The 22,357-nt window shown below is 41.7% G+C and overlaps 1 protein-coding gene across 1 annotated transcript in view; it reads right to left on the minus strand.

Annotated features, from left to right (window-relative positions):
- The window catches only part of ACOXL (acyl-CoA oxidase like), a gene marked incomplete at its 5' end in the record, with an annotated part of 266,082 nt that extends 250,463 nt beyond the window's left edge, over positions 1-15,619 (minus strand). The window contains 2 exon segments of the mRNA XM_084774531.1: positions 15,467-15,544; positions 15,548-15,619. Coding sequence (XP_084630657.1) covers positions 15,467-15,544; positions 15,548-15,619 — 150 coding nt within the window.
- Between the last annotated feature and the right edge of the window lie 6,738 nt (positions 15,620-22,357).

Here is a 22,357-nt window from a genome sequence, read left to right on the forward strand (position 1 = left end):
GCAACTTCGGGCCTTGGTCTGTCTCTGCCCACCGGCTTGAAACATACTGCTCAGACACAGCTAAGACACAAAGCAAACAGGCTGAACAGAGACCTGCACGGGCCACAATCTGCATTAGCTGCTATCCTGTGAGCAACTTTGGGCCTTGGTTGATCTCTGCCCGCCCACCTAAAGCATACTGCTCTGACACAGCTAACACACAAAGCAAACAGGCTGAGCAGAGACCTGTTCAGGCCACAGTCCTCATTAGCTACTATCGTGCTAGCAGCTTCTGGCTCTGATCTCACCTTGCCTACCTACAGCCTATTGGCCTGATCCACCTAGGTCACAGAGCAAACACACAAAGCAGAGACCTGTGTGGGCCACAGCCCACATTAGCTGCTGTTTTGGGAGCAGCTTTGCACTCTAATCTAATCTCTCTCTGTCACGCAGTGGTTTACCAGCCTAGCCCAACAGGGGTACAGAGAAGATAAGCAGAGCTTATATCAAGAAGGCCTGTAAAACACACAAGCAGCTTTGCGCTCTGGGCCTCCATAGTCCCAAAGCTGCTTACCAGCCTGACCCATCTGGGATACAGAGCAGATAGACAGAGCTGAGATGGGCGCAGAGCAAGACTCACATTTGCTGCCATTTCAAAAAGGTCTGTGGGGCAGCCGAGCAGCTTCTAGCTTAAATCTCTCACAGTCCCCTAGCTGCTTACTGACCAACCCCATCTGGAACACAGCAGATAGACAGAGCCCTGCCATCTCAAAAAGGACTGTAGGACACCTGAGCAACTTTGGGCTTGGAAATCTACCAGCCCACTCCTCTCCTGCCTGACCCAACTGGGATACAGTCAGGGAACCCAGCTGAGCTGAGCTGGGTACAAGCTCTAACACCCACTGTGCAATATCCTGAGGAGGCCTCTGGAGAGCCCTAGCAAACAACCTTTGACTTGGAGTTCTCTTTACTTGCTCCCAACCTGCCTGGCCAATGTGGAACATAGACAGTGATCTCATTAGAGGAACCTCTAGGCCTGCTAACACCAGAGACAACCAGATGCCTAGAGGACAGCACAAGAAGACTAGCAACAAAACCCAGAGCCATATAACAACATGGGAAACCAGTGATCCTGAAACAGCAAGCCCTGGAGATATGAACACCCAGGAAGCTCAAGGAGACTTTAAACCTTAGGTGATGAAAATGACAGACGATTTGAAAAAGGAAAATAAATCACTCAAAGAAAGAAAGGAAAAAACATTCAAACAGATGAAGGAATTGAATAAATCCTATAAAGAATTATAGGAAAATTCAATCAAATGGGAGGAAAAAATGAATACGACTATTTAAGACCTAAAGAGGGAATTAGAAGCAACAAAGAAAACACAAGCTGAGGCAATCTTAGAGTTGAAAAACATAGGGAAGAGAACAGGAATGATGGACACAAGCCATAGCAACCGAATACAAGAGATGGAAGAGAGAATCTCAAGTGTGGAAGATAACAATCAAAGTTATCTATCGATACATTGATCAAATAAAATGTTAAAACTAACAAAACACAAACACCCAAGAAATCTGGGACACTGTAAAAAAGACCAAATCTAAGAATAATAGGAACAGAAGAAGAAGACTCCAACTCCAAGGCCCAGAAAACATTTACAACAAAATCATAGATGGAAACTTCCCCAACCTAAAGAAAGAAATGCCCATAAGCATACAAGAAGCCTACAGACCTCCAAATAAATTTGACCAAAAAGGAAATCTTCCCACCACATAAAAATCAAAACATTAAGTGTACAGAACAAAGAAAGAATATTAAGAGCTGCAAGAGAAAAAGGTCAAGTCACATATCCCATCAGAATTACACCTGACTTCTCAACAAAGACTATGAAAACGAGAAAGGCCTGGATGGAAGTCATGCAAACATTAAGAGACCACAGGTGCCAACCCAGACTACTAGACCCAGCAAAACTTTCAATCACCATAGATGGAGAAAACAAGATATTCCAAGACAAAATCAAGTTCAACCAATACCTAACCACAAGTCCAGCCATACAGAAGGTACTAGAAGGAAAACTCCAACTCAAGAAGGCTAACTACACCCAGGAAAATGGGAAACAAATAACTCCACATCCACAAATCCTAAACACAGAAACACACACACTCTACCACCACCAACATCAGAACAAAAGGAACTAACAACCACTGGTCATTAATATCTCTTAACATCAATGGCTTCAACTCCCTAGTAAAAAGACACAGGCTGACAGAACAGATGAGAAAACAGGATTCTATCATTCTGCTGCATACAGGAAACACACCTCAGCAATAAAGATAGATATTACCTGAGAGTAAAGGGTTGGAAAATTGTATTCCAATCAAACAGACCCAAGAAGCAAGCTGGAGTAGCCATTCTAGTGTCTGATAAAACAGACTTTCAACCAAAACTAATCAGAAGAGATGGGGAAGGTCACTGCATCCTCGTCAAAGAAAAAATACACCAAGATGATGTCTCAGTTCTGAACATCTATGCCCCAAATGCAGGAGTACCCACATTTGTAAAAGAAACACTACTAAAGCATAAACCACACATTGAACCCCATACTTTAATAGTGGGAGACTTCAACACACCTCTCTCCTCAATAAACAGATCATCGAGACAGAAACTAAATGGAGAAACAAGGAAAGTAATAGACATCATGAAACAAATGGACCTAACTCATAGCTGCAGAACATTTCATCCAAATACAAAAGAATACACCTCCTTTTCAGCACCTCATGGAACCTTCTTCAAAATTGATCACATACTTGGCCACAAAGCAAACCTCAACAGATACAAGAAAAATTGAAATAATCCCTTGCATCTTATCAGACCACCATGGATTAAAGATGGAACTCAACAACAAAAGAAACAACCAAAAGCCTACAAACTAGTGGAAGCTGAACAACTCTCTACTCAATGACATCTGGGTAAGGAATGAAATAAAAAGGGAAATTTAAAACTTCCTAGAATTCAATGAAACTGAAGGCATAACATACCCAAACTTATGGGACACAATGAAAGCAGTACTAAGAGGGAAGCTCATAGTACCAAGTGCCTTTATAAAAAACAAAACAAAACAAAACAAAAAAAACAGAGAGATTCCATAACTAGCAACTTAACAGTACACCTGAAAGTTCTCGAACAAAAAAAAAGCAGACATACCGAACAGGAGTAGGTGGCTGGAAATCATCAAACTCAGGCCTAAAAATCAATAAATTAGAAACAAAGAAAACAATTCAAAGAATCAATGAAACCAAGAGCTGGTTCTTTGAGAAAATCAACAATATTGACAAACATTTAGCCAAACTAACTAAAAGGCAGAGGGAGAGTATTCAAATCAACAAATCAGAAATGAAAAAGGAAACATAACGACAAGACACTGAGGAAATCCAAAGAATCATCAGGTCTTACTTCAAAAGCCTATATGCAACAAGATTTAAAAACCTAAATGAAATGAACAATTTTCTTGATAGCTACCAACTACCAAAATTGAATCAAGATCAGGTAAATGAATTGAATAGTCCTATCACACCTAAGGAAATAGAGACAGTCATCAAAAGTCTCCCACAAAAAAAAAAAAAAAAAGCCAGGACCAGATGGATTCAGTGCAGAATTCTACCAGACCTTCAGAGAAGAGCTAATACCAATTCTCTTCAAACTATTCCATAAAATAGAAACAGAAAAAACATTACCAAACTCATTCTATGAGGCCACAGTCACCTTGATACCTAAACCACAGAAAGACTCAAGAAAGAAAATTTCAGAACAATTTCTCTTATGAACATTGATGCAAAAATACACAAACCAAATTTAAGAACACATAAAAACTATCATTCACCATGACCAAGTAGGGTTCACCCCAGGCATGCAGGGGTGGTTCAATATATGGAAATCCATCCATGTAATTCATCATATAAACAAACTGAAAGACCAAAACCACATAATCATCTCCTTAGATGCCAAAAAAGCATTTGACAAAATCCAACACCCATTCATGTGAAAAGTCCTGGAGATAACAGGGATACAGGCACATGCCTAAACATAATAAAGGCACTATACAGCAAGCCTATAGGCAACATCAAACTAAATGGAGAAAAACTTAAATCAATTCCACTGAAATCAGGGGCAAGACAAGGTTGTCCATGCTCTCTGTATCTTTTTAATATAGTACTCAAAGTCCTAGCTAGAGCAATAAGACAACTAAGGGAGGTCAAGGGGATACAAATCAGAAAAGAAATAGTCAAACTATCACTATTTGCAGGTAATATGATAGTATATACACATAAATGGCTCCAAAAATTCTATCAAGGAACTCCTACAGCTAATAAACACCTTCAGCAAAGTGGTTGGATACAAAATCAACTCAAAAAAAAAATCAATGGCCCTCCTATATACAAGTGACAAACAGGCTGAGAAAGAAGTTAGGGAAACTACACCCTTCACAATAGCCACAAATAATATAAAGTATCTTGGTGTAACTCTAACCAAGAAAGTGGAAGATTTATATGAAAAGAATTTCAAATCTTTGAAGAGGAATTTGAAGAAGATTTCAGAAGATAGAAAGATCTTCCATGCTCATGGATCGGGAGAATCAGCATACTAAAATTGGCCATCTTACCAAAAGCAATCTACTGATTCAATGCAATTCCCATTAAAATACCTAGACAATTCTTTACTGACCTTGAAAGATCAACTTTCAACTTCATATGGAAAAAAAAACCCACATCCTGTACAATAAAAGACCTGGAGGAATCTCCATGCCAGATCTCAAGCTGTACTATAGAGCAACGGTATTAAAAAGAACATGGTACTGGCATAGAAATTGGGTGGTTCTATCTGGTGCTATCTCAGAAAACTGAAAATAAGGCTTCCTTAAGACCCAGATACTCCATTCCTTGGAATATACCCAGAAGATGCTCTAGCACACAACAAGGATGTATGTTCAACCGTGTTCATAGCAGCCTTATTCATAATAGCAAGAACATGGAAACATCCTAAGTGCCCCTCAGTAGAAGAATGATGAAGAAACTGTGGTACATTTACACTATGGAATATTACTCAGATATTAAAAACAAGGAATTCCAGAAATTTGTGGACAAATGGATTGAACTAGAAATGATCATAATGAGTGAGTTAACCCAGAAGCAGAAAGAGTCAAATGGTATATACTCACTTATATCTGGACACTAGCCCAAGGGGCATGTCCCATGAAAGTCTTCACTTACCTGGAAAGTGGGACAGAGGGGAGGCCATCCTACTGTAACTCTAGGTGAGAGAAGTATGGGAGAATGGGGAAATAGAAGGATCCAGAGTGTCCTAAAAACCTACAAGAAGAACATTATGATGGGTGGATCTGGGCCCAGGGGTCCTGCTCAAACTATGGCACCAGCCAAGGACAATACATGCAGTAAACTTTGAACCCCTACTCAGATCTAGCCAATGCACAGGACATTCTCCACAACTGAGTGGAGAGTGGGAACTGACTTTCACATGAACTCTAGTGTTCCATATTTAACCACGTTCCCTGGATGGGGAGGCCTGGCAGCACTCAGAGGAAGGATAGCAGGCTACCAAGAAGAGACTTGATACCCTATGAGCATATACAGGGGGAGGAAGTCCCCCTCAGTCACAGTCATAGAGGAGGGGAATAGGGGGAAAATGAGAGTGAGAGAGGAATGGGAAGATACAAGGGCTGACCTAACAATTGTGATGTAATATGAATAATTTAATAAAATATACTTAAAAATTAAAAAAACAAAGAAATAGGCTGGTTGAGATCAATGGGTTGAATCAAAGACCCAGAAATAAACCCACATGCTTATGGACACTTGATTTTTTACAAAGGAAAAAATATAGCATCTTTAACAAATGGTGCTGGTCTAACTGGATGGCTACATGTAGAAAAATAAAAATAGATCCATATTTATCACCCTGCACAAAACTGAAGTCCAAATGGATTAAAGACCTCAACATAAAAATCAGACACACTAAATCTGCTAGAAGAGCTCATTGGCACAGGAGACAACTTCCTGAACAGAACATCAACAGCTCAGGCCCTAAGATCAACCATTAATAAATGGAAACTCATGAAACTGAAAAGCTTCTGTAAGGCGAAATACACTATCAACAGAACAAAATGACAGCCTACAGACTGGGAAAAGACCTTCACCAACCCTCCATCTGACAAAGGGCTAATATCCAAAATATATAAGGAACTCAAGAAATTATACACCACCAAACCAAATAATCCAATTTTTAAAATGGGATACAAAACTAAAGAGAATTCTCAACAGAGGAATATTGAAATGCTGAGAAACACTTAAAGAAATGCTCAACATCCCTAGTTATCAGGGAAATACAACTCAAAATGACTCTGAGATTCCATCTTACACCTATCCGAATGGCTAATACCAAAAACTCAGGTGACAGCACATTCTGGAGAGGGTGTAGAGAAAGGGGAACACTCCTCCCTTGCTGGTGGGAGTGCAAACTTGTACAACCACTTTGAAAATCAATCTAGTGCTTTCTCGGGAAATTAGGAATAACTCTATCTCAGGACCCAGCCATACCACTCCTGGGAATATACCCGAAAGATGCTCCACCATACAACAAGGACATTTGCTCAACTATGTTCATAGCAGCTTTATTCAAATAGCCAGAATCTGCAAACAAGATGTCCCTCAACCGAAGAATGGATAAAGGAACTGTGGTACTTTTACACAATGGAATACTATTCAGCTGTTAAAAACAAGAAAATCTTGAAATTTGCAGACAAGTGGATGGAACTAGAAAAGATCATCCCAAGTGAGGTAACCCAGACCCAGAAAGCCACGCATGGTATACACTCACTCATAAGCGGATATTAGCCACACAATACAGGATAACTACACTACAACACAGAGACTGAACCATCAACCAAGGACCATGTATGATGTAGCCATTCAGTTAGACCAGCACCATTTGTTAAAGATGCTATATTTTTTCCTTTGTAAAAAATCAAGTGTCCATAAGCATGTGGGTTTATTTCTGGGTCTTTGATTCAACCCATTGATCTCAACCAGCCTATTTCTTTGTTTTTTTAATTTTAAGTATATTTTCTTAAATTATTCATATTACATCACAATTGTTAGGTCAGCCCTTGTATCTTCCCATTCCTCCCTCACTCCCATTTTCCCCCTATTCCCCTCTGCTTAGATGTAGTAGCACAGTCTCCCTGTGGGTCCCACAAGGGGAGAGGAGGAACTACTTTAGACATGTACTCTGGCCACCAAAGTTACATCACTTCCCCTGGTATATGGCCTTGCCAGGCTACAGAGGAAGTGATTACAGCTAATACAGATGAGACTTTATAGGCTGAGGTCAGATGTTAGGGGAGGAGGGCTCCCCTTTCTGAGGACTGAGGGAGGGAGAGTAGATAGGGAGGAGGATACAATCAGGATATGAATAATTTAAGCTGCAGAACAAGCAGGTAACTTATATTGCTAATCCCAGTATATGGGACTAGCTCTGAGCCTGGCTGAGACATGAATGTCTAGGCGTAGACACTGCTTCTTGTTGGCTACACAATCCCTATGAATTACTATTAGATGACATTCTTCATATGGCATGAATGAAGATTTACAGATGTCTTTTCTCTGCTCATACAAAGAGCAAAAACCGGCCTTAATTGTTCTGTGCATCATGCACACCTTATACACTTATAATTTTAGGACTGTATAATGCTTGTGAGAAATTAAATGCTTTCAGAACAAAATAACCTGACACTGACGTTGGATCAGACCTGACAGGATTCATTCTTCTCAGCAAGCTGGACACTGACATCCTGCATCCTTCATGCTCCAGCACCAAGTGCTTCAGTTGCTGTTCCTCATCAGAACAAGGCAGCTCCCAGGACACCTTCAAAGAAAGCTTCCAATCCCAATTGGAATAGACAGCACTTCAGACTGTCCCACACAGGAGTCTAATTAAGCCAGGAATTTCTCAACATTTAGAAATTGGAGCACAAATACTATTCTTAGCTTGTTTAACCTTTTCCCCAATTTTATTTGGGCCCCTACAAGGGTATTGTTTGTCCCAAATCAGCCAGGAGAAACCTTAAGAGAACAACACCCCACTTCCTTTAAGGGGGTCAGGTAGGTTTTTGGTTGCTTTCTTGGGCTATAGAGGGTTATTTTCAATGGGAGTTGGTTACAAGTTATTATTGGTCTTATTTAGAGAGAAAACAAGGTTAGACTCAGTGATGTCTCTCTTTTCCTTTATCTTACATTTTTAGGTTTGGAGATATGGATTGAAAAGAAAGAAGGGGGAATATAAAAATATATAGGTAAGATAGAACAAAAAGTAGATTAGTGAATCTATTCCTCAGCTTAATGCCTCAATTGTCACCCACAGGTTATTTTAATTCATTGGTATAGAATTTCGTATATAGATGCAAATGAGTTTAATTCTAGGCACAGTAGTATAGAATTCAAATGTAAGATTATTCTTCACACACATTATGCATATACTTCTACTCTAATATGAGGTATTGTACCCATATAACTCAATTATAATACAAGGTTTACCTCCAATATTTTGAAAGTGCTACTGCAGGCTGTTTAGGATAAATAAGTTATACAAGTTAATTTTTAGTTGATCAAATCATGGTCAATTACTAGTCTACATCTTAGGTGCAACAGATAGATATGATTTTATAAAAAGATAAGGTAGGATAATTAGATAATGTCTTCAAAAACCTCAGAGACATGCAGAATATGGCATTTAAAAATGTTTTTATTATTTTAAAGATTCACTGACAATGAGACAGGTTAACTCCTGGCAACACCTAGCCTATCTCAAAGAGGATGGTGAGCATCAAAGAACCTCCCTATGGAGATGGATTCAAATATGGCAAACAAGCCACTGGGGAAAATGTCCTTATTTCTACCACAGACAGAATTCTGCCTAGGAAAGGGCAAGCTTGGATGCAGGCAGAGTCAACAGCCAAACTCTGCCAAGACAAGGTAAGCAAGTCCTCAATAGTTCTTACCTCACAAATATGTCTGTCAGATATATTGGGCCAGAAGGCTGAAGAAGATGCTCCAACATTATATAGTTTTGGGTGACTATTCAGGTACCAAATTGTCTCTGTCAGCTTCTCATTTGGAAAGCTACTAAGCTGCACTCCCAGCACACTCAGGTAATCAAGTGTATTCCTTTTCAAGTCTCTGATGGAGTTGAAGACCAGATAGCTTAGTTTTACAATGAAGCTTAGTTGTTTAGGGGTTAAGATGTTTTTAGGTCTAGACAGATGTTTTAAGTTGATAATAACAAGATGTGATGGAGATTGGTTTACATTCAGAATTTTAGACCAAGATAGGAAAGATGTTTTCTTCAGGGCTGTCAAATACAAATAGGCAAAACACTAACAGTGTAGCACTTATATAATTCCTGATTGTGTCACAGTTCTTCTTGCTATAGGTAGTTTATTATATATGTGTGTGTAATAATATAAATGTATATGTAAAAAATAAAAAATGTTTAATAAAAAAAGATACAAAAAGTTATTTTCATCTAAAAAAAAAAGAATACATTAGCTGCTGTACATTTCTGTCAGTGCTCTCTATTCTGTTCCCTTGATGTATCTGTCTTTTCTTATATCGGAGTCACATACTCTTAGAAGCTTCCTATGAGCCTTGAAGTCATGTAATGAGAACCCACCAGCTTCGCTCTACTACAGAACTGCTTTAGCCATCCCAGGTCCGTTGTACATGTGTTTGGAATCAACCCATAAACAACTGTGATGGCGGCACCAAAACACCTCCAAAATCAGTCTCATGGCATACCTTCCCCCCTCACCCCCAACAAATAAAAGCCTCGATTGACCCGGGTTACCATCCCAGTCTCCGTGCAGCCTCCATGTCTGGCTTGCGTGTCCCGTGTGATTAGTAGGATTCCAGAGCAGAGTGTCTGCACAGAGCACTGCAAACATTTGGTAACAAAAACTGTAGCCGTGTACTTCTGTTCTCCCAGGAGCTTTCACTACTCCAGAAAGAGCCAGGACAGGACTGAAAAAAAGTGACGCTCCATGGTTTTATCTGAGGGTGGTTTTTTTATTTTGTGAAAACATTACTGCAGCATTCCAACAAAGTATGATTCTTCCAAATTCTCGCCTTACGCATGATATATGTTCCCTTGGCAGCAGATGCCTCCTTCTGAGCCCCTAGTCATCTACCTACACTTGGAAATTAGTCCAACTAAAGAGTAATCACAGCTTTAGTCAATACTGGCAGCATGTGATAATGAATTCATCTTACTGGCCTTACCAGCTTGACACATTAGGTTTCTTTCCCGTTAGTGCAAAGTACAGCGTCTGGCAACAATCTTAATGCAAATTAATTATTGCTTATCTATTTTGCCTTTGGGCAAATATTGCTCAAGTCACTTCACATTTTTGAAAAATGAAAACATTGCTACTTAAAAACTGCATGGTAAGTCATAATATCATTGAGTGCTCATTCAACACTTGATGTTGCCCAATTAGCATCTGAAGAAACTAACCCATAGGACATCATTTTATCCTCTCATAAGCCCTTTAAGGTGACTCAGAGAAGCAAGAAAATCACCCAAGGTCTTGGGTTTCTCAATGAAGAAGCCAAGTATGAATCCTCATTTATCTGGATCCAAAATGGGACAGAAAATTAAGTTTAAAAGCAATATACAAATATATATTTGTGCACTAAAAAAGACAACACTAGCATACAGAAGCCCACTAACGGTTATATATGGTATTATTAGTCTGTACGTGAGTGTATAATTTTAATTTTTCTGCAGTGAATGTGCCTTACTGTAACAACGTGAATTTTCCTACAATCTCTAATTGTTTGACTCCTCCAAGCTTAACAATGTCAGTAAAAGGTGAAGAAACAGAGTTGGTACATGGCCTAAGAAAAAGCTAATCCCAGTGCAGGAGCCAGAGAAATTAGCAGTATGGTGGTAAAGCCCAATATGGCCCAGAAGTCATGACCTTAGCCAGATGTGCCAGCATAAACCTGACACCTGACTTCTCCGCCTACATGACATCCCTTGCCTGCTTACTGGTCCTGATGACAGATTCTGATGCTTGGCCTTGGGTCCTGTATTCAGGCCTACCTTTGCCACAGTGTTATCCATACCCAAATCACAGCAGCTCACCCCCCACATTGAAAAGTCAGATGGCTTCTGTCCAGAAACCATCATTAGTGTAGCTACTCTCTACCCCCATGTAACTACATAAAGGTACCATTCGAAGCCTTTGTCACTTCCCACGGCCAGGATTCATCCCAGTGTGCCCCGGTGGGCTGACTTTGCACAGTCCCTCACTTAGCTACTCCACATTAGCTCTGGCTAGATGGGTGGACACTTGAAAGGCAGAGAATGCCTCCTACTTCTCTTGAGTTATGCAGTTCTGTTCTCCCAGGCCCCACATCAAAACAGAAACTGTGTGGGGTGGAGCTTTACCCCATTTGGGCTATGAAATCAATCAGGAATAGTTTGACTTTTTGCCTCTGTTCCTTCTAGCATTTAACTGTAGATAAGTTAACCCTTTTCTCTAATCATTAGCCCCATGGCCTGTGGCCTGCCAAATAGAGAATAGTGTTTATCTTATGATATTCTTAGGAGGAGGTTGGTTGGTTGGTTGGTTGGTTGGTTGGTTGGTTGGTTGGTTGGTTTGGCTTGTTTGTTTTTGAGACAATACTTTGTCATGAAGTCCAAAGTAGCCTTGAGTTTTTTATCCTCCTGCCTCAGCTCTCTGATGCTGAGATTACTGGGGTACTTGTGCGTATCACCATGCCCAGTTTTACAGCGTATCATATAACATATGAAAATCATTTTCAGCTCTCTAACGCTTGTGGCCTATTTCTCTGGTCACTCTGTCATGTCCATGCCCCACCCCCCACCCTGTCTCCACTCTGATCCTTTCCAGAATCCACCAGACTCAGTCCTTGAACCTCCTTTTCTCTGTTGACACGTTTGGGGCTCCATCCAGCTTCGCAGCACTTAATTCACCCTTGTACTCACAGTGTCCTGCACCCTATCCCTATACGTCTCAAATTTCTGATTATAACTAAAGACTACTCCTGACTTAACGTCAAGCCAAGCACAGAATAGTCTTCACACTTCTCTCCCCTTTGTGTCCATCCATCCATCTGTGGATCCTTCTACTTTTTCAATAGGATTTCAGATGAAGCTCTAATTCAGTCACTGACTAAGGTCAGTCTGGTCCTGGCCAGCACCAGCTCTCTCAGGGGACTGAAACGTCCCCTCAACTCATTTCCTTTTCGGTCCTTCCCCTTGTAGAGTCTCAAGCCCAGCAGTTAGGAAGGCTCCTGGTAAAATATCAGATCACGCCCTACTCCACTCAGTCCTTCTAGAAGCTCCCCATTTTATTCACTCTGAGAAACACCAAACTCCTTATAAGGCCCTTCACTGCCACATAACCCACTTCATCCCTGGTTCATCAATGCTTCCTTCTCTCCACTCACAGCACACCTCCCCACTGAGCATCATGGTCCTCCTTTGGGATGCCAACTCCATATACGTATTTATCATCCTAGCCTCCACCCAGCCCACTCCTGACCCTTCAGGCATTTCTCCAGGCCACCCAATTGTGAGGTATCCATATATCCTTCTATTTGTCCCAGTGCTTTCCCATGCTTGACTTTTAGGAATTCAGTTAGTATGAGCATATCATCTAAAAATTACTTTTTTGACTATTTTTAAGTATCCAGCCCTGTGGCATTAAGTATACTTACAATACCCTGAAGCCAACCCCATCCATCTCTAGAACTTTTTAATTGTCCCAAAGTGACAATCCAAACTTGTTAAAAAAATCTTCTCATCCTCCTTTTCCTCAGCCCATGATAACCACTGTTCTAACCTCTCATCTCCCTGAATCTGACAACTACACACATTTCACATAGAGTAAATGTCCTCTTGTGACATCCTCATTCTATTTAGGAGTAATGTCTGCAAGAGTCATCCAGGTGACAGGTGTCCAGTTTCCCTTACTTTTAAAAACTGTTGTTTTCATTGCATGCCTTGTTGTGTTCATTCCTCTCTGCTGTCAGGGATCAGCTATTGTGCTCGGCTGTACTGTTAATGTGGTGTGACGGTAAATGTCCCTTGTCAGCTTGCTTGGGTCTGGGATCAACTAGGGAGCAAGCTTCAGAGTGAGTCTGTGGGGGGCGTTTCCTGGAAGAATTAACTGATAAGCAGCAGTACCTTCTAGAAGCAGCCTCACATGAGGAAGTCCCAAAGAAAGCCTTGTTCCTCCGAAGAACTCTGACCAAACTATACATACATACACATACATACATACATGCATACATACATTCATACATACATACACACATACATACAAACATATACAAATCGTTGCCTGACTCTACTTTCACTTTTTGTGGCATATAGCAAGAAATGAGATTTCTATATCATATGATTTAATTTTTAAATAAATGTTTAATTTTTAAGGAAATACCACTAAACAGAGGCTAGAGGACGTCACATTCTCACCCCAGCACCAGAAATACCTAAGGGGCCACATTTTCCCATCCTTGAAGGATTGTCTCACCTTTTTTTTTTTTTAATAGGCAGCAGTGTTAAAGGGTGGGAAAGGATATGTATCTCACTGAAGGTTTGGTCTTCAGCTCCCTAATGATTAGTGATACCAGGCATCATTCAGTACACTAATTGGTCATTTGTATATTTTCACTAAGGAAAGGTTTTTTTCAAGGCCTTTGGCCATTTTAAAACAAATTATCATTGCTTTCTACATATAAGATCATGTCATCGGTTATTTAGCACAGCTGTTTGTTATTGAGTTGTAGGAGTTCTTTGCATTTTGTGGATATCTTAGGAGTGTGATTTGCAAGTGTTTTGCCCCATCCCGCGGCCTGTCTCTTCACTCTGGTGCCAGTGTCCCTTTAGTCCATCCGTGCTGCTATCACAGAACATCTGGGAGTGGGTAGTTTATAAAGACTAGAAGTTCATTTCTTATGGTTATAGTTACGGGGCCAGTTCAAGGCTGACATCCAAGCCTCCTGCTAAATCATCCATGGTGGGAGGCAAAATCCAAAATGCACCTTTATGAAGAACCAACTCCCATAGCCAACCAAACCTGAGACAGCGGCATTAACCTTTCAATGGGAGCTACCATGGCTCTTCTTGGTTGCCAACCCTACTACGTCTTAAATTGACAAAAACCCAAGCAGCTGGGTACACCTGTGAGGGAATTTTTCTTAACTAAATCATTTGAAGTGTGCCAATCCGCCTTTAACCTGGGCCACACCTTCTGGGTGGCAGCCAATATAAAGGGTGTGGAAGAAGAAGGAAGCTTTGTGCTTTGTCTTTTTGCTCTCACTGACAAGTGCATTCCTTCACTGGCATTAGAGCCGACTTCAGTTGAGACATGCAGCCTAGTGGACTGAACAACTATGGATTCTTGAACTTTTCATTGGTAGACAGCCGTTGCTGGACTAGCTGGACCACAGTCTGTAAGCATTCCTCTTACCCGGAGATGTTGAGTCTATCAACTCCGTTCCTCTAGAGAGAACCCTGACTAGTACGGGAGAAGAGTCTTCATGGTCCAACCATCTCCTCAGAGCCCCACCACTCACTACTGCTATGGCGGACCTTAACTTTCATACACTCAAACCATATCATCCTTGATGCACAAAAGGTATAAATTGTAAGCCAGGCAGGCTGGTGCACGCCCTTAATCCCAGCACTCTGGAGGCAGGAGCAGGAAGTAGATCTCTGTGAGTTCAAAATCAACCCTGTCTATATAGAGAGTTCCACGCCAGCCAGGGCTATCCAACAAAGCCTTGTCTCAAAAACAGAAAAGAGAGAAAGAAAGGAAAAATTGTATTCCTCAGTAATTTGAAGTTTTCATGCTTTTGTAAATAAAATTATCAATTTTCTTTTTATTGTGCATTTTAACATATAGAAATGGAAACATATTGATCCTACCCTGCAACTTTGCTGAATTTATGAGTTCTAACATATTTTTGTGCAATTATTATGGTTTTCTATTATAAGATTGTGTCATAATAAAGATAATTCTATCTTTTTTCTCTCCAATTTATTATGTGTAAGTCTTATTGACAGGGTCTGTCACTGTCTGATGTACCATAAATGTATATGTTTGTTACTCCATAGTGCCTCTTCCTATACTAAAATATAAGCTCCACAAATACCTAATTTACTTTCTCCCTCTTGGTGTGTAGCTCACAGTGGGAGCTAATAAATGACTGTTAAAAGAGTGAATCACCTCACCTGGCACATAGAAGGGACCTAACAATAGTAATAAGTCATAATTATCATTACCTTTTACACAACACTTTACTGCAAACGCGGTAATTAAGTTTTCAAATAAAAAGATTTTATGTATGAAGAATGGCTGCAGTATCAAGAAATAAACAGCACCATGACTGCAGCTGCCATGGAGTCCCTTGGCAGGCAACTCACTCCCTGGCAGGCTCTTTGAAGAAATCTCTGTGGTCCTCACAGATGACAACACACTTCGGGTGCCAAGCTATACAGAGGGACTTCTATAAACAGTCCACTCCATCCTGTCATCTCTGCTCAACTCTTCCACATTATCCCATGGGGCTGGCCTGGCCAGAGTGCTGGCCAAGTGGCCAGTATCCAAGTCCATGGAGCTGGAGCTAGGACAAAGACTCCTGCCAAAAGCAGCACAAAGACCAAGATCCAAGATCCAGGGCAGGCTGTCACAGCCTGCGAGGAAAAGCCAGAGTTCCAGGACGAACAGAAGCCAGAAAGAAAGAAAAAAGTGAAGACAAATCCAAGGCCAAAGAGAAAAGAGCTCAGAGAGAGCAAGTTAGACAGCACAGCAACGGAACGGGAGATGGCTACCCTGTCACGAGCCTTACGACAAACAGGAACTGGCTTGGTGTTGGGCCCCTGACCAGGACGGAGTGTTGTGAAGGACCAAAGACAGACTGACTTCCTTGACTTCTTGACATAGTCCCTACTCAGCTAGAGCTTTGCAATGCATTCCTACCTTCCTGGGAAAGTCTTATTTCCCAGGGGTTATCAGGAAAAGTCTCTGTTCTTAAACCACCTTTCAAGGTGAGGTGGTCAGACCTTAGACTGTCACTACATCCTAGAGCTAATCAACAAAACCTGCTTCTCTCTAAATACAAAGAACCCAAAAGTGGGTTTCCTGTAAGCACTTCGAAAATTCTGATCAAAACATTATGTCGTTAGAATAAATAGAGGTATCAGGCCATCGGTCTTCTGCCAATTCCTCTCCACGCTGCTGACAGTGGGCTTCTTGGAACCCATGGATGAGTTAAACCAGTGTTTCTTAGACTTCAAGGTTCCTGAGCCTCTTACACTTAAAAACTACTGAGAGGCCAGTGAGATGGCTCAGTGGGTAAATGTGCTTGCCACCAAGCCTGACGACCAGACGTTGGTCCTCAGGACAAACATGGTGGAAGAAAAGAACCTACTCTCACAAGTTGCCCCGCCCTCTACACTCATGCTGTGGCACATGTGTGTGTACACACACACACACACATACACACACACACACACACACACCCCAGATACATAAGTAAATAAATATAAAAAGAAGAAAAACTATGAGAATGCCAAGGAGCTTTTCTCTGTGGTTATTTCTAGCAATTTACCATATTGGTAATTAGAACGGAAAAAAAATGGTACTTTATTCATTGTAAATAACAGCAAACTCATAAAGTAAGTAACACTGTCATGAAAATAAACACAATTTTCAAAACTAAAAAAAATGTTTGACTATCTGGCCTAATTAAAGCCACCTGGGCTTTCATGTCTGCCTTTGCTGTGAGGTACCACTTGGGTTAGCTTGTCACAAAAATCCTGTATCACACACACATGGAAGTGGGCATTTACTTTTCATGTAGCACCTGCAGCCACCTCAGAGATGTCCATGGATCTTCAGACCACACTTGAGGACCACTGGTCTAGGCCATGGTATTACTGCCAAGGACCTGCCCCTGCAGACTATTGGGATGATGATAGCACAGGGTCTTATGAAAAGTTTTCTCTCCATCTCAGGAGAGATGGTATAGGTTAGGAGGAGTCATGGGGTGGGTATTTCATTGTCTGAGAATTTGTCCCCAGCCAGTCCCATACACAGCTAAGAATAGTCTGACCCCAACTGCTTTCTTCCTGGGAGAAGGAAATGTTAAGTTAGAATGTTCCTATGAGCCATCCCTGAGCCATGATTAGGAAAGAGACCAACTGATAAATGGAAACAATTTGGGAGGATACCACAAGGGTCCCAGGAGGAAAGCACAGTATAGCAGTATTAAACCTCTCCAAATCACATGGTAGACTTAAATGCTAATTTCACTTGTCAGGGCAAAAGTCCAGACAGAAGAATTTTTTATTGAAAATATATTTTTTCCATACAATATATTCTGATTACAGTTTCCCTTCTCCCAACTTCTTCCCACCCACCCAGATCCGCACTTTCTTTCTCTCATTAGAAAAGAAACAGGCATATAAATAATAACAACAACAACAATAAAACAAACTAGACTAGGACAAAACAAAGAAATGGGGATGAGAGCGAGCCAGGGCTAGAGAGATGGCTCAGTGGCTAAGAACACTGGTTGCTTTTCCAGATGGCCTGAGTTCAGTGTAATCTGATGCCCTCTTCTGTCCTGAAGATGTATACAGGAAGACAGAACACTCATATACATAAATAAAGAAGTCTTTAAGTAGAATGATTTTTGGCTGTGTGGTGGTAGCAGACACCTTTTATCCCAGCACTCAGGAGGCAAAGCCCTCAGATTTCTGTGAGTTTGAGGCCAGCCTGGTCTACAGAGTGAGTTCCCAGGATGTCCAGGACTACACAGAGAAACCCTGTCTGGGGAAAAAGCCAAAGAAACTCATACAAATGCAGAAGCACACACATTTGTGCACACAGAGGAATCCCATTAAAAAACACAAAACTGGAAAACATACTATATAAGCAAAAGACCTATAATGACCGCCAGCTGACTTTAACATAGTACCATCAGACTGAAGCATCTAGTAAGTCAATAACCTGGGCTCAAATCTATACTCTACTAGTTCCATATACAATTGCCTCAATTTTTAGCTTCAGTTTTTTTACCTATACTTGGGAACACTATGAACAATATCACAAATATTTAGCACAATTATCTATTTACCATTACACAATTACCTACAGTTCTTTATGCTGTGGCTGCAAATTCCGTAAGTTTTGTTTGTGCTGTCATTCTTTATTGTAATGATGGTATAGACCAAAAGCTCTCATGACCCCCCTTTGGCAAACTCCCATCTCATTTATTTCTAATGTAAATAAAAACATTTACATTGTGAATCATAACAGTAGCAACAAATTGATTTTATGGTTGGGGGTCACCACAACATGAGGAACTCAATCAAAGGCTCGCAGGGTTAGGAAGGTTGAGAACCGCAGCTCTAGATCATCAGTCTGTATCAGCTGCCAGGGACAAGCATCCAAAGATGCTGCCACACACATGTCCAGGATCCTGTAGTAGCTGTTTTTCTTCTACTGTGACAAAATACCTGACAGAAACAACCTAAAGGAAAGATTTATTTGGCTCATTCCATCGTGGCAGAAACAAAAAACAAAAAACAAAAAAAAAAAAACATGGCAGAGTTCATGGTGGCAAGAATTAGTGGTGGAGGCTCCCCAGTAGGCCAGGAACCAGAGAGAACAGGCCTGGAAGAGGGTCAGGTTGTAACCCCTCAAGGCTTACCCCCAGCAGCCTATGTCTACCACCTAGGTTCTGGGTCCCAAAGGTTTCATAACTTCCCAAAACAAGACTACCAGTTATCAGAGGCCAAGGATTGAGGTACATGAACCCATAGGAACATCCCACACCGGAACCGTAACAGCTCCAACGGAAGGAACCAAAGCTCCCATCCCACCATCCCACTTCTGCCGCAAAGCAGACAATAGCCCTGAGGTTCTAATCTCCTCATCAGGATACAAAGAGTCAGCAGTTCCTCCACCTAGGACCCAGTCTTGGAATTGCCAGGGGAGCAAGAAACCAGTACTAGAAACCAGTTTAGGAGGCGCCAGTAAAGCATGAAATGATGATGGTGTTCATGCTGTGTACCCTATGTATTTCTATGTATGCATATAGATATGTGTGTGTGTGTGTGTGTGTGAGAGAGAGAGAGAGAGAGAGAGAGAGAGAGAGACAGAGACAGAGGCAGAGACAGAGAGAGAGGAGAGAGACAGAGAGACAGAGAGAGACAGAAAGAGAGAGTGAGAAAGCCACACAGGGGGATGGAGGGAAAGGGAGAAGAAGAGGGAGAAAGACTCACAGACACACAGAGAGATACAGAGAGAGATAAAGAAAGACATACACAGAGAAAGTGACACACAGGCACACACACAAAAGGGGGGGGAGAAATACATACACATTCACACAGATTTCAGTTGGTCTCAGATAATGTTTTTCCCTTCAAGATTACTGAAACATTTCATCTTTCAGAGAAGCCCCAGAGTGAAATTATTTCTGATGGCTTGTTCTTGGCTTATGAACTGTGCATGGAGACCTCGAACAAGTGAGGTTCCCTACTTGTCTGTACCTGGAGACACCATCATCACACATGCACTCTGCCTCTGGCTCACCCCAGAAAGTTAACGGCAGCATGGTACAGGGACCAGCGAGAGATGGGAAGGTCTGGTGTGCTTTCTGAGTGGGGAGCACAGCCGTGACTCAGCACTTTTTACTGAGAGGCAGAATGAATCCTACGTACAACACTTCTAGGACTCGGGGATATGGACAGCTTGCTTAGCTGCCTGAGGGTGGGATCTGAGAACCTTCAAACACAGATGCCCTGCCAGGTCTCATGACATCTGTCCAATGGGATGAGCCTGCTGTACTGACAACCTCCTTGCTTTTCTTCCATTTTTTGTTGGGTTTTTTTGCTGATTCACTTGGAGAGGGAAGGCAAATGTGTCAAAATAACAGAAGGTGAAGCCGAAGGATCCTCAAGGGCTAATCATGCACCTCATGGAGGAATTATATCCACTGATCCAGGACAGAAAGTGGTCCGGACTACCCAAGGCCACTAGGAGAGTTACAAAGCCAGGAAGACACCTGAATCCAGAGTTTAAAATGCTACACTAGGAATTTGATTACAAAGGTTAATCCTCCAGATTCAACAGGTAGGAAAGCAAGTATCAAAGCTCATTAACGGATCAACTTTCACATCAGTGTCTTGAGTACTGACATTAGTGTATCAGCCTTAGATATAACGGGCTGTTATGGGAGCAGAGGGCTGGTCTCATGCCAAGGATTTACCTTCCCACCAGCCCCACAGAGAATGACTAAATGATGCTCTGGTGGCAAGGTTGGAAACAGATGGAGCTGCCCCCATAGGCTCGTATGTTTGAATGCTTAGCGCCCGGTTGGTGGAACTCTCTGGAAAGGATCAGAAGATATGCCCTTGGTGGAGGAAGTGTATCACTGAGGGACAGGCTTTGAGGTTTCAAAAGCCTTTCCCAGTTATCTTTCTCTGCCTCATGGTTGTGAATCAAGATGTGAGCTCTCAGCTACTGCTCCAGCACCATGTCTGCCTGCTGCGATGCTCCCAACCATGTGGTCCTGGACTCTAACCCTCTGTAGCCATGAGCTCCAAATTAAATGTTTCCTTTTATAAAATACCATAAGTCATAGTGTTTTGCCACAGCAACAGAAAAACAACCACCACATGGAGTTTAGTTGTACTCACAGCTCTAGGTGTATGTGGATTGGTTTTTATTGGCTTTAAAATCTTAATAAGCCAGGAGCAGTGGCACACACTTGTATTCCAGCACTCTGGGAGGTAGAGGCAGGTGGATCTCCATGAGTTCAAGGCCAACCTGGACTACAGAGCTAGTTCCAAGACAGCCAGAGCTACACAGAGAAACCCTGTCTCTAAAAAAACAAAATGAAAATCTTGAGTAATGGCTGTAATGAAATGTGGGCTTGTTTGTTCAGCCTCCTGCTCTGTTATGCACCGGTTGTCTTTTCCAAGTAAACATCTTTCCACATGATCTCCACTGAAGGGCAGTGTCATCAGCTCCAAGGTTGCTGATGTGCTTTAAGGGAAAGTAATATTTCGTCACCCAAATTCCCCCCTGAGATGTTGGAGGCGGCTCTTACGTCTCCTCAGGACAGTCACTGATAGGCAGGGAGTTGGGGGACTTAGTCTCATTTCGATCTGAGCCCTACTCCAGCTCTGGCTTCACGAGAAAAAGTATTTCTGGGAGCTACAGAGGGGAGGACCCCATCTCTGGATTTTCAGTTCCTCCCCCTGAGACATCCCTAGGCTGGAAAAGGCTGAGCGTTCTCTAAGGCACTGTCCGCTCTCAGCCAGCTCTCGTCATACAGCCCACCCTAGTTCCGTCCCCTCCCTGTGACTCTTTTCTGAAAGGAAAGTACATTTGTCCTGTGTGAAGTTTTAAGGAAGCCGTTGAGATGGGTGAAATGGAAAGGGAAGTTAGTTCTACTAAAATGCACAGCTCATCTCATCGCCTTTCTCTCTATGCTCCTTTATCATGAGGCTAACCTGACTAAAATAGTATCCATGAAATAAAAAATGGCAGTTTTTAGATGACCAAGACTCATAAACTCCAGACAGGTTTTTAAATGTTTTAAATATTTTTTAAAAGAGTTGTGTATCATTTGTCAGCAATTTTTATTCGATAACCCAAGTTATATCAGTTTTATGAATGGGCATTTTTATTACTTCTGTGATTCTTTTATTCTCTAGTCTGTGAGATTGGAGGAGAAAATGTGTGGTCCAGGAAAACTGATCCAGTCTGGGGTGTGAGGCAGAAAGGGGGCTCCAGAAGACACTGATTTACAATGACTTTGTTAGTGTGCTTCCAGCCATGACTAATGAGCTGACACAAAGTCACAAAAGAAAACAAAACAAAACATGCCTTGCTTTCTCACAGGCATACACGCCTGCAGGCAGATATTTTTGCACACCCAGACACATCTGCACACACATCCCTGCAAAAATGATGATGATGTCACTTACCTGTTCTGGAGTGCATGCTTTAGCAGAGAGTGACTGGCCACAAACTTCACTCGCTGATTTGTCAAAGCTCTCATTTCATCCAAACTCAAATCATACCTGTACAGAACAGAGAGCACACGGCCATTTGGACATTGAGGTGGTGGTGACCCTGAGTCCAGTCTGTCAGTTTCCAGCCCCAAATGCAGAGCTCTGAGAAAACAGATGGTTTTTGGCCTGTGTAAACAACACCTGAGGTCGGCTGGGAGGAAAAAAGGGGAGGGTTTCCTGATA

The sequence above is a fragment of the Acomys minous genome (genome assembly GCF_964271855.1).
Source record: "Acomys minous genome assembly, chromosome: 3".
Classification (NCBI taxonomy): domain Eukaryota; kingdom Metazoa; phylum Chordata; class Mammalia; order Rodentia; family Muridae; genus Acomys; species Acomys minous.